The sequence below is a fragment of the Caretta caretta genome, chromosome 9, assembly GCF_965140235.1.
Source record: "Caretta caretta isolate rCarCar2 chromosome 9, rCarCar1.hap1, whole genome shotgun sequence".
NCBI lineage: Eukaryota > Metazoa > Chordata > Testudines > Cheloniidae > Caretta > Caretta caretta.
In genome coordinates, this window is record NC_134214.1 from 64,248,979 (window position 1) to 64,262,865 (window position 13,887).

Sequence of the window (13,887 nt, forward strand, 5' to 3'; positions counted from 1 at the left end):
AAAAAGCATTTAAGAGACAAAAACATCTGAGGACCCAACTACCTAAAAGCCAGCCAGCACACCCCCAAAGCAGCTTTAAACAAAGGAGACTGGCCAGGATACAGAGGGATGAGCTATCCATGTTGGTCTCCACAGGACTCTGACAACAAGTTTACAGAGCCACAAGAAAGGAGGAGGGAATGGAAGCCCCACTCCTAATGAAATGAAGGAAGGCCCAGAGTTAGGATGAAGCACTTACGAGTTTATTAAAGAAACTATACAAAAAGGCACAATGGCAGCATGGGACAAGGGCTACTCTGACATCCTGTTAGTCTCCAACACCGTCTGCAAGATCTCATCAATCTGGTCTGACTCATAGTTAACATCCTGCAGTTCAAGGTGAGGGAGAACCAGCGAGAGGAGCTGGCTGACATTCCTACGCAGGTTCTTCAGCTTCTCCATAGTGCTGTGGACAAGAGGAGAAGAGTCAACAGTCAGAAATGCAAATGTTAGTTCCAATACATCCCTTCCCTTAACTTGCTGTCTTCCTTCCTATCACCAGTGCCATGGGAAGCTGAGGTTCTTTGCTCCATTCTAAAAGCAGTGCAGCATGCAGATGGTAGGATGGGAAGATCTTGGGGCCAACGCACATGATTGGAAATAGGGGAATGTAACTCAGTTCTCAACTCTGTTGTAAGTTTCTCATGTGACACTGTGCAAATGAGTTCACTTCTCTGTAACAGGGGGGCAACAATACTTACCACACGGAGGGGTTGTATTTGTAAATCATAGAATCATAGAATATCAGGGTTGGAAGGGACCTCAGGAGGTCATCTAGTCCAACCCCCTGCTCAAAGCAGGACCAATCCCCAATTAAATCATCCCAGCCAGGGCTTTGTCAGGCCTGACCTTAAAAACTTCTAAGGAAGGAGATTCTACCACCTCCCTAGGTAACGCATTCCAGTGTTTCACCACCCTCCTAGTGAAAAAGTTTTTCCTAATATCCAACCTAAATCTCCCCCACTGCAACTTGAGACCGTTACTCCTTGTCCTGTCCTCTTCTACCACTGAGAATAGTCTAGAACTATCCTCTCTGGAACCACCTTTCAGGTAGTTGAAAGCAGCTATCAAATCCTCCCTCATTCTTCTCTTCTGCAGACTAAACAATCCCAGTTCCCTCAGCCTCTCCTCATAAGTCATGTGTTCCAGACCCCTAATCATTTTTGTTGCCCTTCGCTGGACTCTTTCCAATTTATCCACATCCTTCTTGTAGTGTGGGGCCCAAAACTGGACACAGTACTCCAGATGAATCTAACTTAGGGTTGCATAGCTCAGCATTCGCACTTGTTCCTTATGATTCCATAAGTGTTGTCAGGTCAGAAGCAGGGCTAAAAACACATCCTGGATGTGGAAAGTCCCATGCTTGTGGGAAAGACAGTTCAGTACCTACAGAGTATTTCTTTCCCCTTACGCATTCTCTTATCCTTAAGGAAGCCAATATTGTCTGAATGATTCAACAGGAAAACTCCATAAAGTGAACAATGTACTGCAGGAGAGAACCCAGCCCTGACAAAGGAACTCTGCGTGGGGTATCCTTCAAACCTGTAGTTATTTGACTTCACCTGTAAATCTCCTCCGTAGCCGCCCTTCTCCTCACAACTAACAATCCTTAGTAATAACCCACTGTTACTCATGCAGCATCTTCAATTCATGGATACCAAAGTGTTCTCCCAGAAGTCAGTTTCCTACGTGGATGTCCCCCCGCAAGGTAACCCATGTTCTATCCCCCCACCTTGGGACTGACTGATATCTATGGTTTAACCCACAGTTCTCACCTTTTCAAGTCTCCCCTCTCTGGGCTCCTGCAGGAGACATGCGCCTCCCTAAGCACCTCCAGGTGCATCTCTGTCTCCTTGAGCCTCTCCTTCAGCTCGGTCTTTTCCTCTATGGTCCTCTCCAGCTGAGCCTTCAGCTCTTGCAGTTCAGCCTGGCGGTAACCCATGTGTTTCTTGCTCCAGTACAAGCCTTCGGTTTCCTGAGCCCTGAGCGTTGCCAACTCCTGTTGGCTTTTCAAGAAATCTGTCTCCAGGTGGCACTTCTCCTGCTCTAGTTCTTCCACCTGAGTTAAAGAAACAGCAAATGCAGGAGCATGCACAGGAAGTGAGATTGCACATTAAGGGGGAAAAGAAAAATTAAAAAAAAAACAACAAACTTTCCAGGGGCTAAGGAACAGGGTAATGGCTAGTAGGGTAAAGAAGAAATCCTAACCCCTACTTGCCTTACGTGAGACACAAGGCAAGGGGATTCTCTCTCCTTGTTAAGTCAGTCTTGATCTTCCCCATCCAATTCCCTACTGCCGCAGAACTTTACCCCTCCTGCCACACCGGAATTCACAGCCAGGTGCTAACATTACCTTGCCCTGGAGCAAATCTCGTTCCGCTGAGACCCTCTTCAGCTCCACCGAGAAATTCTCTGCAATTTGTCTCAGCTCTTCCTGCTCCACCATATCCCTCTGATTTGTGGTCTTTGGTACCTGCAAGTCTCCTCCTCCTTTGTCCCCATCAGGGGGAGGATCGTTGTGGCTCCGGGCCTTCTCAACCTTTGCTTTATCAAGTCTCTCCTCCCACCCAAAAGGGATTAGCTGAATGGGGGCTTCACCATCCGCAGCAGCCTTTGAAATACCAACAACAGCCACGAAGGGCCTCTTGTCCATCTCCTCCACGTTCCCACAGGTATTTACACAGACATTCTTATCTGCTGCCTGGCTTTCTGATATTAAGGCCGGCATTTCCTCTTCCAGTTCCACCTGAACCACTGCAGTCTCCTTTTGCTCTCCTTCTAAGTGACTGAGACTTGCTCGAGTCTCTTTGGTAGGACAGAGACCCCCATTGTGTGAAGCATCCCCAGCTTGGTTGGTGCCACTGAGTGCATCCAGAGGTTCTCTGACTAGGTGGGAGTCTATGCTGTCCTCTACACTCTCATCATCCTTGTCAGACTCGCTGCATTCCTGGTCCTGGTCTGCTTCAGCAGAGCTGTCCCTTTCAAAAGAAGTGCGGGGGCTGGGACTGGTCAGATCTGGGGGGGATGGGTCTATCCGCTCCTGATATCGCTTCCGCTTTTCCAGCAGCTCCTCTTCCATAGATAGCTTGTGCTTGCTGCAAAAGAGAGGACTGGGTCAGCGAGCCTGAACCCACTCTGTACAGCAGCCAAGCAGTGCCACCCCATCCCACTGAGAAAACTAACCTCAGTGTTTAGGGAGTAATGTTGATCTCCAAGAGTAGTCAGAGTCACTTTCCCTCTCCCTCCCCCCCCCCCCCCCACTAGTCAGGGGTGCTCTTTGGGGCAGGGGGCAAGCTCCACAGAAACATTAAGACGAGGCCAGTGCTGGAGGCAGGAGACCAGTTCTGCGGGCCTACTGGTCTGAATACACTCAGCACTAACACAGCACTTTGAAAATCTAAAGTGCTATACAGAAACTAACTAATAATCCTCACAACTCCCTCCCCAACCCTTGAGAGAAACAGGTAATTAATTGTTATCCTCATTTTACAGATGGGGAACTTGCCACGTCAGTGGCAGAGCTGGGATTAGATCTCTGGAGTTCCTGGCTCCTCACTCCTCCCCAAACTCAATCCAGAAGAACCCACTGCCCTTCTATTCCAGTATAGCAAAGCCCGTGAATCCTGTGTCCCTGAATGGAAACCAGCTGCAGCTTGCAAACTCTCTCATGAAAAATGTTTGGTTGATACATTTAATTAAACACAACACAGGCTATGTTTAAAATATTGGGCTTTTTTAAGTATCAGGAAAATGACCCAGTTAAATAAAGTTTACAATACATTGTCAAGCATATATTGTCCACATTCCCAAGCAAAATCTGCGCCACTCAAACTGTCAGATGGCTGATGGACTTATTCACACAATTAAAAACAAAACTGAACTTCAGCCAGGAAGAAGCCAGCTCATTTGTAAGTGCACAGTGCACCTACACCCATAAAAACCATGCACGGATCTGGAGAAGCTAAGCTCTCAGACTCGCTCATTCCAGACCACTTCTTAAAACAGATCTTCCCCAGCGGGCAGACACCTTCCTCTCAATCTCACACCGTCTCTGCAGTGACTACAGTGCTTGCTTATGTCGGAAAAAAATAACCAGGGAAGTATTAACTAGATGAACATACATTTGCTTTAGCACAAAGTGGCTTCCTGCTTATGTCCCCCTTTATTCATATTTAGGTTGTTTAGTTCTGCTCCCTGATTGTAAGGCTTCAGGTTTATTCAAATCTCCTCTTGTTGCCTCCATCCCACACTGCTTTACATTTCTCCAGGTTGCTTTGCACTTGATTCTTTCCACTAGGAAAGAGCAGGAGTTGGCCATTACCCCGGCCAAATCCCACCTTGGCCAATTCCATTCTACCTTCTTAAACTTCCTGGTTCAACAGTCAGCCAGAATTTAATTTTCACTTCTGTGCCTGGAAAATCCTAAAATCTGGTATGCAGTCTGGCTGATTCAGAATGGCTGCCATCATTTACCCAGAGGTGGCTGTGTTTTAGTGGCAGGTTAAGTGGTTCCTCTCCATGTATGGTCTACTCAGGGATCTGTTATGACTGGAAGATTTGATCCTCTACAACAAGAGTTTTCCAACTCTTCAACACCATGGAACATTTAAATATGAAGACTTGGTCTACCATTTGCAATGTCAACTACAGCGACTGCTCAGGGGAAAAAGCAGTGTTAGGAAGGTGCTGAATGTATTTTCTGCTTCTTGGCATGAATTAGAAGCTGGAAATAAAAGCACCAGGTAAGCAGCATTACCAAAGAGTACCACTGACAACCTTTTAAGAATTTGAGAACCTCTGCTCATGCCATTGCATTATTTCTAAAGCATTTTAAATTCACTAATGCTACATGTCACTACCCTTGTGCATACAGAACAGGCTTCACCATCTGAGCAGCTCCTCTTCCAAATGGAGCTCTAAAAGGGAAGGTGGACAAATTGTGCCACCAAGTGCACAGAAGGTGTTCTGCAGCACTTAAAAAACTGACCAACGACTTCTCACATAGTAAATACAGACCTGGAGACAATGCTAGGGCAAGCGACAGGAGAGGAGAAAATGAACCTAAAACCCAAGTGAGGTTCAAATTTAACTAAGAAGCTTCTCGTAACCAAAGTAGCTGTTCCACCTGCTCAAGGCCAAAAATCAACTGGATTTTCAGCTAGAGCTCTTACGGGCTGACTTCACAAATTTTGCTGAATTTCCTGTCTCCATCTGATGACAGGAAGTCACATTGCCCATTATCCAGACTGACCCTAGGGGCTGTGGGAGAATCAGAATTGCACCAGTTAGGGTTGCCAACTTTCCACTTGCACAAAACCGAACACCCTTGCCCAGTTCCCGTCACTCCTCCGAGGCCACACCCCCTGTTCTGCCCCTTCTCCAAGGCCAAGCCCCCTGCTCATTCCATTCCCCCTCCCTCTGTCACTCACTCTCATCACTCTCACTCACTCATTTTCACCAGGCTGACTCAGGGGGTTGGGGTGCGGGAGGGGGTGAGGGCTCTGGATGGAGGTGGGAGCTCCAGGGTGTGGCCAGAAATGAGGAGTTCAGGATGTGGGAGGGGGGCTCTGGGCTAGGGCAGTGGGTTGGGATGCGAGTGGGAGTGAGGGATCTGGGGTGGGGCCAGGGGGTGCAGGAGTGGGCTCCAGGCTGGGGCTGAGGGGTTCGGAGAGTTGGAGGGGGGATCAGGGCTGGGGCCCGGGGTTGGGATCGGGAGGTGGTCAGGCTCCAGGCGGCACTTACCTCAAGCAGCTCCTAGAAGCAGCGGCATGTCCCCCCTCTGGCTCCTATGCGGAGGGGTGGCCAGGTGGCTCCGCACACTGACCTGTCCACAGGCGCTGCCCCATCAGCTCCCTTTGGCCACAGTTCGCCGCCAATGGGAGCTGCAGAGCTAGTGCTTGGGGCGGGGGCACAGTGCGGAGCCCCCTGTCTGCCCCTACACATAGGAGCGGAGGGGAGGACATGCCGCTGCTGCTGGAAGCCACAAGGAGCCTGCCTTAGCTCCACTGTGCTGCAAACCAGACTTAACTGCCCAGGGTCCCTTTTTGACTGGGCATTCCAGTCGAAAACCGGACACCTGGCAACCCTAGAACCAGTGCAAAGAACTGCTGAGATGAATTTAGGTTGAGACTCTACATATGTAGAGCTGTGAAGGTGGTGGCACCAATGAGATAGAAAAAGGACACTGGTCAAAGTGAAAGGAGGAAAAGATTAAAAAATTAGGACATAATAAGGATTTCTGTTCCTTCCTCTATGCCCACCCTGCTCCCACTTTCCTTGTCCTAGGTTAAGGTGAAAAATCAAATTTGTGTCACAGACTGCAAGAGACTCACCTCAAAGAGAAAGACAAAAGGAAAAACAACTCTGCAAACGTGATCCTGATTAGTTAGTAATATTCCAAACTTCGTTCTTTCAGCATTTAAGGGAGGGCATCATGGGTACCAATGTCAAGGACTGGAGAAGCCCAGTCATGCATGCCCTAGGTACTTGTTAGAAAATTAAGTGAACGACACCATCCCTTCCCCCAGTGTACCGTGATTCACTGAGTGCTGCTATAATCTCAGCACTGAAGGTTCAGCCGAGGATACACAGACACTAGCTGTAGCCATAATTAAACCAGATCGCCTTGCAATCCATTTAGCAAAGCTCTCCGTGTTCCCATTTCAAGGCCAGCAAAACACCAAGAAGAAAGCTGAACTGTGTTCAGAGAATCTGAAGTTAAAAAAGGAAAATGTAAGAGGAATGAGGACAGATCTTCTGGCTCCAGCCAACACCTGCTTTAATCAGATTCTCAGATAATCCTCTCTCACTCCCTGCCTCATGTCCCTACACTCCAAGAGCAAGCATACCCCTCCCCCCACACAGAATCTCACTCACAGGGTGGGTGTCCCACAACAGGAAGAGGGTTGTTATTGATAAGGAGGCACTTGTTTGCACCATCGCACCTACCTTGCTGTCTGTGGTATATTTTGCTCCAAAGGCCCAGTGGTCAGATAGACAGCACTGATCTTGTCAAGAGCAGGGGGAGGAGTGAGAGAGCCAGCAATCCCAACAGGCCCCTCTTCTGTGGGCTCTCGCTTTGCCACACTTGTTACACTGTTATTGTGAGCAGGACAGGGCTCTGGAGTAGCGGATAATACCTGGCAAGGAAGGGAGCATTGAAACAATAAAACGAATAGCCCCTCTCACATGCCAGCTGCAGCTTTGGAAAAAAGTTACTTAACCAAACTGAGCAGATCCACCAACTGGGAATTAAAAGAAATTTTTCCTAGTGGGTACCATCACTGGGGCTCTGCCAGCTAAGACCAACACCCACTCTCCTCCCCCACACCATCTCAATCACCTAATGGTCATGAACTGCACCCACAACACCATCAGACAAGTCTCTACAAGTCCAGGACTGACCCATTCCCCTAGTGGCTACCACTTCAGGGGACTCTGCCAGCTGGATGTTGAACTGGTCCCCCTTGCAATAACCACCTCAGCAGACTTTACCAGCTGAGGACCGAACCAAATTACTGCGCAGTCACTGTCCCAAAGGGGAATTCCTCTCTCCTCCACATCCCCAGTCACTACCACAAGTGGCACGGTTAGTGTTTAGGGCTATAAGAGTTCATCTCCTTCCCAATTCAGGCAATGGTGCTTTAGCTTCTCCATGCCAGGATGCGAGGGGTTTCCTGGTGCTTCTGTGAGAATGTCCATGCACAGAGGGATGCATGCAAGAGACAAACTGACTTTCTTTCTACACATACAAGGGCATGCACCTGGGGAAATTGTGGGATGACCATGTCATGAAAGAAACATGAATGACTAAGGGAAGAGAGGAGGAATTGATGCCACTACTGTGGGAAGAGACGACAAACATGAGTGAGGACAGAGTAACACCTCAGAGAGCCTCCTAGTCTCAAACCAGATCAAATGCTCTGCAACAGTGATCAAAGCCTCATCTACTTACGTGCTTCACGGTATGCATGGCTTATTGGGAGGTGGCTTATGGAGAGGAGAGAAGGTGGGAGTGAGAAGTCCTCCTGTCCTCACCAGGTTTGTCCTTCCCAATGGATCAGGGAAAGACTAATCTAGCATGCGACATGAGGGTATCTTTGGGAAGAGGGCATGCAACAAGACTAGGCTGGGGTTGGAATGGGAGCGGGAAGATGTTTTAATACCATGATGATTGTTGGGAGGGAATTGTCCCTAAAGGACGGCCAACCTGATCGCACGCTGCAGTGTCCAGAGCTGCCCGGAGAACCCATCCTGGGCAGCCGTGTCCGAAAGACAGTGCTCCTGAAAATTCAAAACATCAGTCTTTATATAACCAGATAACCTGAAAGTGGGAAAGGGCCTGAAAGAACCAGCCCTGCGACCGCAGGACAGGAAGAGGGACCTCACTGACCCCTCTTCTGTGTTGAAAGGGGGCAAGATCAAGCCCCTTGATTAAGACAGGGCTTGGGAGAAAGAATGGCATGTGAGCTGGAGCTCCTAAGCACTGTCACACTGTTAATAAGTATGGTGTTAATATTGCTCTGGTGTTTTCATGTCCAAGCTGTGCATACACAGGGGTTTCTTGTTCCAGCCAATACACTGTGATCCTCGTGTCAGCGCCTCTTTCAGCAGAAGACAGAAATAAGGAAGACCGGGGCAGGGAAGAGACTTTGCCATCCTCAACAGCAAAGAGCAGGGTTCCCCACTCTCCAGACCGTCGCAAAGCCTTCTCCAGTCATTTCCTTCCTCTCACCTGGTGTTCCAGGTTCTCCAAAGATGACGACGACCTCCTCCTCTTTCTATCTGCGGTCTGTTCTCTAAGTGATGGGAAGGAAGAAGGCATTCAGTTTCCGCTCTCTGTAAGGCTCAATTGGGATCTGAAGTTTATCTCTACTAGGAGAAACAGTTGGGAGGTGGCACGTGCAAGACTTAGGACTTTAAGATACCTCAGCATGAGTAGAGTTTACTACTACAGTGCAAGAACATTGTCATGGCATCACCTCTGTGACTCCAGTGAGCAGGCAGTTTGGATTAACTAGAGAAGTCTGGTTTCAGAGATACAGATCCTAGAAAGTGGGTGAGAGAAACCAAGGGGACATCATTGATGTTCACTCAGGAACCACTGACATGTGCGCCTCCTATGAGAAAACTGGGACATGTCACCTGCACCTTGAGCTGCTATGCAGAGAGGTACTGCTGTTTCCTTCTCCCCCTCCCTGGTTGGGTTGAGTGGACAGAAGCAGCAGCAGGACTGGGGAGGGAAAACAAAATTGGTTTGCTGACTCCCTTGCTGTTGCTAGCCCATCTGCAGGATGGAGTCAGCAAATACTTAACTGTTTCCTGGATTTTCGGTCATAGCTGGGGCTCATCTCCTCATCACTGGGCTCCTGCTCCTCAGGTGCTGAGCAGCTTCTGCAATGAGATCAGTCCATCATGCTTGAGCATGAGAGAGTACAGTTTGATTGTCGCCTACGAATTCCCCAAGTCTTTAGGATCTTTGTATACGTCTCCAGCTGCTCTCTCAGACTCTTCAGTACTTTATCTTTCCTTATAACCTTTGCATCTATTTCACACAAAGAGAGCTGTGGGAGCAGCCTGGAAACAACAAAATTTAAAATATTTAGAGGAAAACAAGCAACTTACCTCCTAAAATTACACAGATGAGGAGGCAGAAAGTGAAGCTTTTAAGATCTGAGTTTACGGAATCAAGTATTGTTGCATGTGTGTCATTTCCTCTCAAATTATGAGTTACTATGGAGAACAGTGTGGCAATCCCGGTCTCCCATAGTGGCCAATACCAAATGCCTTAGGGGAAAGCATAAGACCCCCATAATGAACAATTAGACTGTAATATGCTTATAGGGAAAAGTAACTCCTGATCCCAGACAGTTAGTGGTTGCTTATAACCTGAAGCAGGAGGGTTTACATCCCTTATATACTAGTTTAAAAAAAAATGCAACTGTGGATATGAATTGTATAAAAATATCTAATTCTACTAAATTCCTTACCTCCATTTTACCTTGTGGCAATGAATTCCCCAGAGTAATTATGTGCCACGTAAACACTGAGTTCCTTTGTCACTTTTAAATTTGACTGAATATTCCCTAGTCCTTATACTATGAGAAAGGGCAAAGAGGAGTTCCCGACTGACCACCTTTACACCATTCATTATTGTGTATACATCCAGTACATCCTACCACTAAACGAGTCGATCCTAATCCTTTTGATTTCTCCTCCTATGGAAGTCTTTCCATGGCTCTAATAATTTTCATTGACCTTCTTCTTTGTGAGACAGGGTGACCATGAGTAGGCACAGAATTCCAGGTTTGGGTTTACCTATGATTTATATAAAACTGTAAAAATAGTCTCAGTAATATTCTCTATCCCTTTTTAAAGTACCTCCTAGTAACACCTTGATGGGTTTTGTTTTGGTGTTTTTTTTAAAACCACAACTATGGCACATGGAGCAGATGTTTTCACTCAACTGTTCATAATATCATAGGTCTTTCGCCTGAAAGGTTACAGTTAATTTAGAAACCATCTGTACGTATGAATAACTTTAATTGCTTTGCACTTGTTTATCTTGCCCCCTGACTACTCAGTTTAAGTAGATTCAGCTGAAGTTGCTGACAATCCACTCATCTTGACTGAAAATTGCATCATCTGTAATCCGACACCTCCTTTTCCAGATCACTAATTAATATATTAAACAGCCACTATTCTAGTCCAGAATATTGAGGAAACCTATTAACCTCCTCCCATGTGAGGACCTGTATTTCAAGAGGGATTTTTGTTCCATACCTATGTTTTCTGAGTGGCGATCATAAGGGCTGGCCAAGTACGCTTCTGTATTTCAAGGTCTATGCAGATGCACATGTACATGGGAAAGGAAGCAGGAGACAGCAAAAATTGGGACAGTGAGCATTTGTACTAAGAGTGGGAGGCAGGAGGGAGAAAGTTCAGACAAGGACTGAGATAGGTGAGCTCCTTACTTGTACTTGGGGTAGGGATGGAGATGACAGAACCACTTCTCAGGTAATGATGCAGGATCAACCTTGTCAGGGAGCTTCCTCCATTTCAGACACTCCTCACACTGCACCCAAGTCTGGTCTGGTCTCCCTCTGGAAAGAGAGATACATGGACTAAATGTCTAGGATACAAAACAAAGAACTACCCCTGCCCTATATTTCATCTCTCGAGTACTGAGAACATTGCGTCCAGAGCTGCAACTGCGTGACTGGCTAGCCTGGTCTACAATTTCTGGCAGCACGTGTCCCTGTTTAGTTTTGTTTTTAATAACTGTCCATTCTCAGACGTTCTGATCCACTCTACAGGTAGTGCCTGTATAATGTGAGCAGCCCCAAGTGAAGCTCCTTCCCCATCGCCAGCAACAGATTCCCTGTAGACATAAAGTGCTTGGCCTTGCAGAGGACAGATAGCCATCAGCACCTCACCCATTCCCCATCACCTCAACCCCACACCTCGCCATGCTCTGTCAGCTGCACATAGCTCCCTCAGAATAGATTGCTCACCTCACTATTGTGCTGTTCACATCAGAGCTATGAAAATGAAGGCTCGATCGTATTAGCACCTAATCTGGACAGGTAGCTCAGCCAAGGCACTGCACATCCCAGCCTGGAACACCACATTATCCTAGTCACAGTGCCCTCCATATGCCTGCCAATGCCCCTCCATTCTCACCTGGAACACCCTATCGTTACATGTCCTGGTCACAACATTAGCCGCCAGTGGACTAGGCTGAGATCACTAAAAACTTATTACACTAGCAGCCTTTGCAGCTAGATCTCCCAATGTGAAGGGATACTAATCAACCCGCCATACTTTCTGTCCTTCCTCAACTCCCCACCTTCTCTGCAGATGAAAGGCCCAGTGCTTTTAATGCTGCACTAAAATTAGACCATCAACATGTTCGAACTCACGCTATCATGTTGGCGGTACTAGAACTACCCAAGTTCATCTGTGCCATCTTCGCCTTCCAGTAAGTGTTGAGTTTCTGTCCCAGGGCAGTAATTGTCCGTCTAGAGGGAAGGGGAGACAGCAGTGAAAATCAGGCAAATTCCACTGAAAGTCACAACAGATAGCACAAGTAACACAACCCAGGTGGAGAAGCAAACCTTCTTTACTGCCTGTCTCTGCCTTTCACTTCAGTAACCACAGGTGCTCAGATATGACAGTGGTGGGGATGGAGAAGGTACTCAGACGTGCCATTGCAGGAACAACTTGGGTTTTGGAACATTCATCTAGATTTGTACCAAGAATAACCCTGATGTATCACCCATCCCACAGCTTCAGAAGTCTGCCAATACCACCCTATGTTACCTGTACACAGGGTTCCTGATACTCATGATCTCTGGGGTCTCACTCTCTGCCGCCCAAAATGGTCTTAGAGCCTCTCATTAGAGCTGGATTGCCTTTTTGTTCAGAGCCAGGGTCATTTCCTTTCCAAACCAAAGTTACGAGCACCCCAGTTTTCACAGAGTTTAAAACCAGAAGGGACCATTAAGATCATGTAGTCTGACCTCCTGTACAACACAGGCTAGAGAACCTCATCCTATAATTTCTGCATCCTTTAGGGCTCAAGGTCAGGCTATGCACAGAAACTAAGGTCTCATCTTTGGCCCCAAAATTCGGCTACAGCATAAACACATAATTTTTACCAAGGAAGACTGAGGCTTCACAGGCTAAGACCAAACCCAAGCAGCTAACTAGTCCTGGCTAGCCTTGCCTGAAACCTTTGGGCAATTCCCCCACACCCTCCAAAGAGAAGCCATCAGGCCCTCTAACATTTCCAGGTAGCCTAATGAAATGTCTCATCCAGCTACTGGCTGCTATATACGATTCAAGTAATCACTGGGACTAAGGCCAGCATCCATTAACTTAAAACAAATTAGATACGAGCCCAAGCATGGGTATTGTGTACAGGTAGAGAGGGTGGAGCAGACATAGGGTTTTCTTCTCCCAAGGAAAACTGCATTTTTACCCTTTGCATTTGGATGAGGCTGGTATATCAGAATAAGGTCTTTAATTGCTTTTTGGGATAGTCTCGCCATCTCCTACACATCCTAACAGAAAATGTCTCATCACACTGACCAGAGGATACCTTAGAATGTAGAGATACCTGACACAGTTATGAAAAGAGAAAATTCAAATTCTAGATAGCCGCGTTCACACTGGAACACAAAGCACAAGCCTCACCCCAAATTACTGTCTCTCTTGCTCTACAGGCCAGCTTGCTATAGGGACCAAGATTTGGGGATGCCTCGTCTCCCTTAACTTTAGGCATCCCCTGCATTCAAGGATTAATTGCATCCATAATATACCCTTTCCACTGATAAAACAGGCTTCCTGGTGTCAGACTCGCACCAAAAGCCCCCATCAAGCAGCAGCATGAAACCTATGCACCTCAGAAGGATGTAAGTTCTGGTCAAGTCAACAATCTAGCAGCTTGGTTATTGGTGGGGGAGGAGGTCATGAAGATGACAGACTAGAGAGACGTTCACAAACATCTCACCTCTCACTTCCTGCTGAGACAAGGGGGCCCCTAACCTCAGCACAGCAGCCCAGAGCTCTGGTAGCTATTTGCACTAACTTAAGAGCAGCTGGCTATCTGCAAAGCAAAGACAAACGGTAGGGTCTGCTCTGACCCCCTCCCTTCACTCCCCCACTGCCCGTTCTAAATTCGATGCTTACATTCATTTGTAAATATTCATCTCTATAGTGCAGCATTTCCCCAAAGTTAGGGGTATGTCCAAATGAGTAGCTGGGGGGAGGGGAGGTATGGAACAGTGTCAATGTCAGTTTCTCATGCTGCCCTGCTAACATGACAGGGTTCAAGGTGGGGACATG

The 13,887-nt window shown here is 47.3% G+C and overlaps 1 protein-coding gene across 5 annotated transcripts in view; it reads right to left on the bottom strand.

Moving 5' to 3' along the window:
• Positions 1–220: 220 nt before the first annotated feature.
• Positions 221–13,887, bottom strand: part of MORC4 (MORC family CW-type zinc finger 4) — a 35,302-nt gene continuing 21,635 nt past the window's right edge. For all 5 annotated transcript variants that reach the window (XM_075132392.1, XM_075132391.1, XM_075132390.1 and 2 more), the window contains 8 exons: positions 11,961–12,059; positions 11,013–11,141; positions 9,355–9,432; positions 8,774–8,837; positions 6,988–7,178; positions 2,393–3,134; positions 1,815–2,098; positions 221–445 (listed from right to left, as the gene is read on the bottom strand). In XM_075132392.1, the coding sequence (XP_074988493.1) occupies positions 292–445; positions 1,815–2,098; positions 2,393–3,134; positions 6,988–7,178; positions 8,774–8,837; positions 9,355–9,432; positions 11,013–11,141; positions 11,961–12,059 (1,741 nt within the window). In that variant the 3' untranslated portion in view covers positions 221–291. The remainder of the gene's footprint in view (positions 446–1,814; positions 2,099–2,392; positions 3,135–6,987; positions 7,179–8,773; positions 8,838–9,354; positions 9,433–11,012; positions 11,142–11,960; positions 12,060–13,887) is intronic.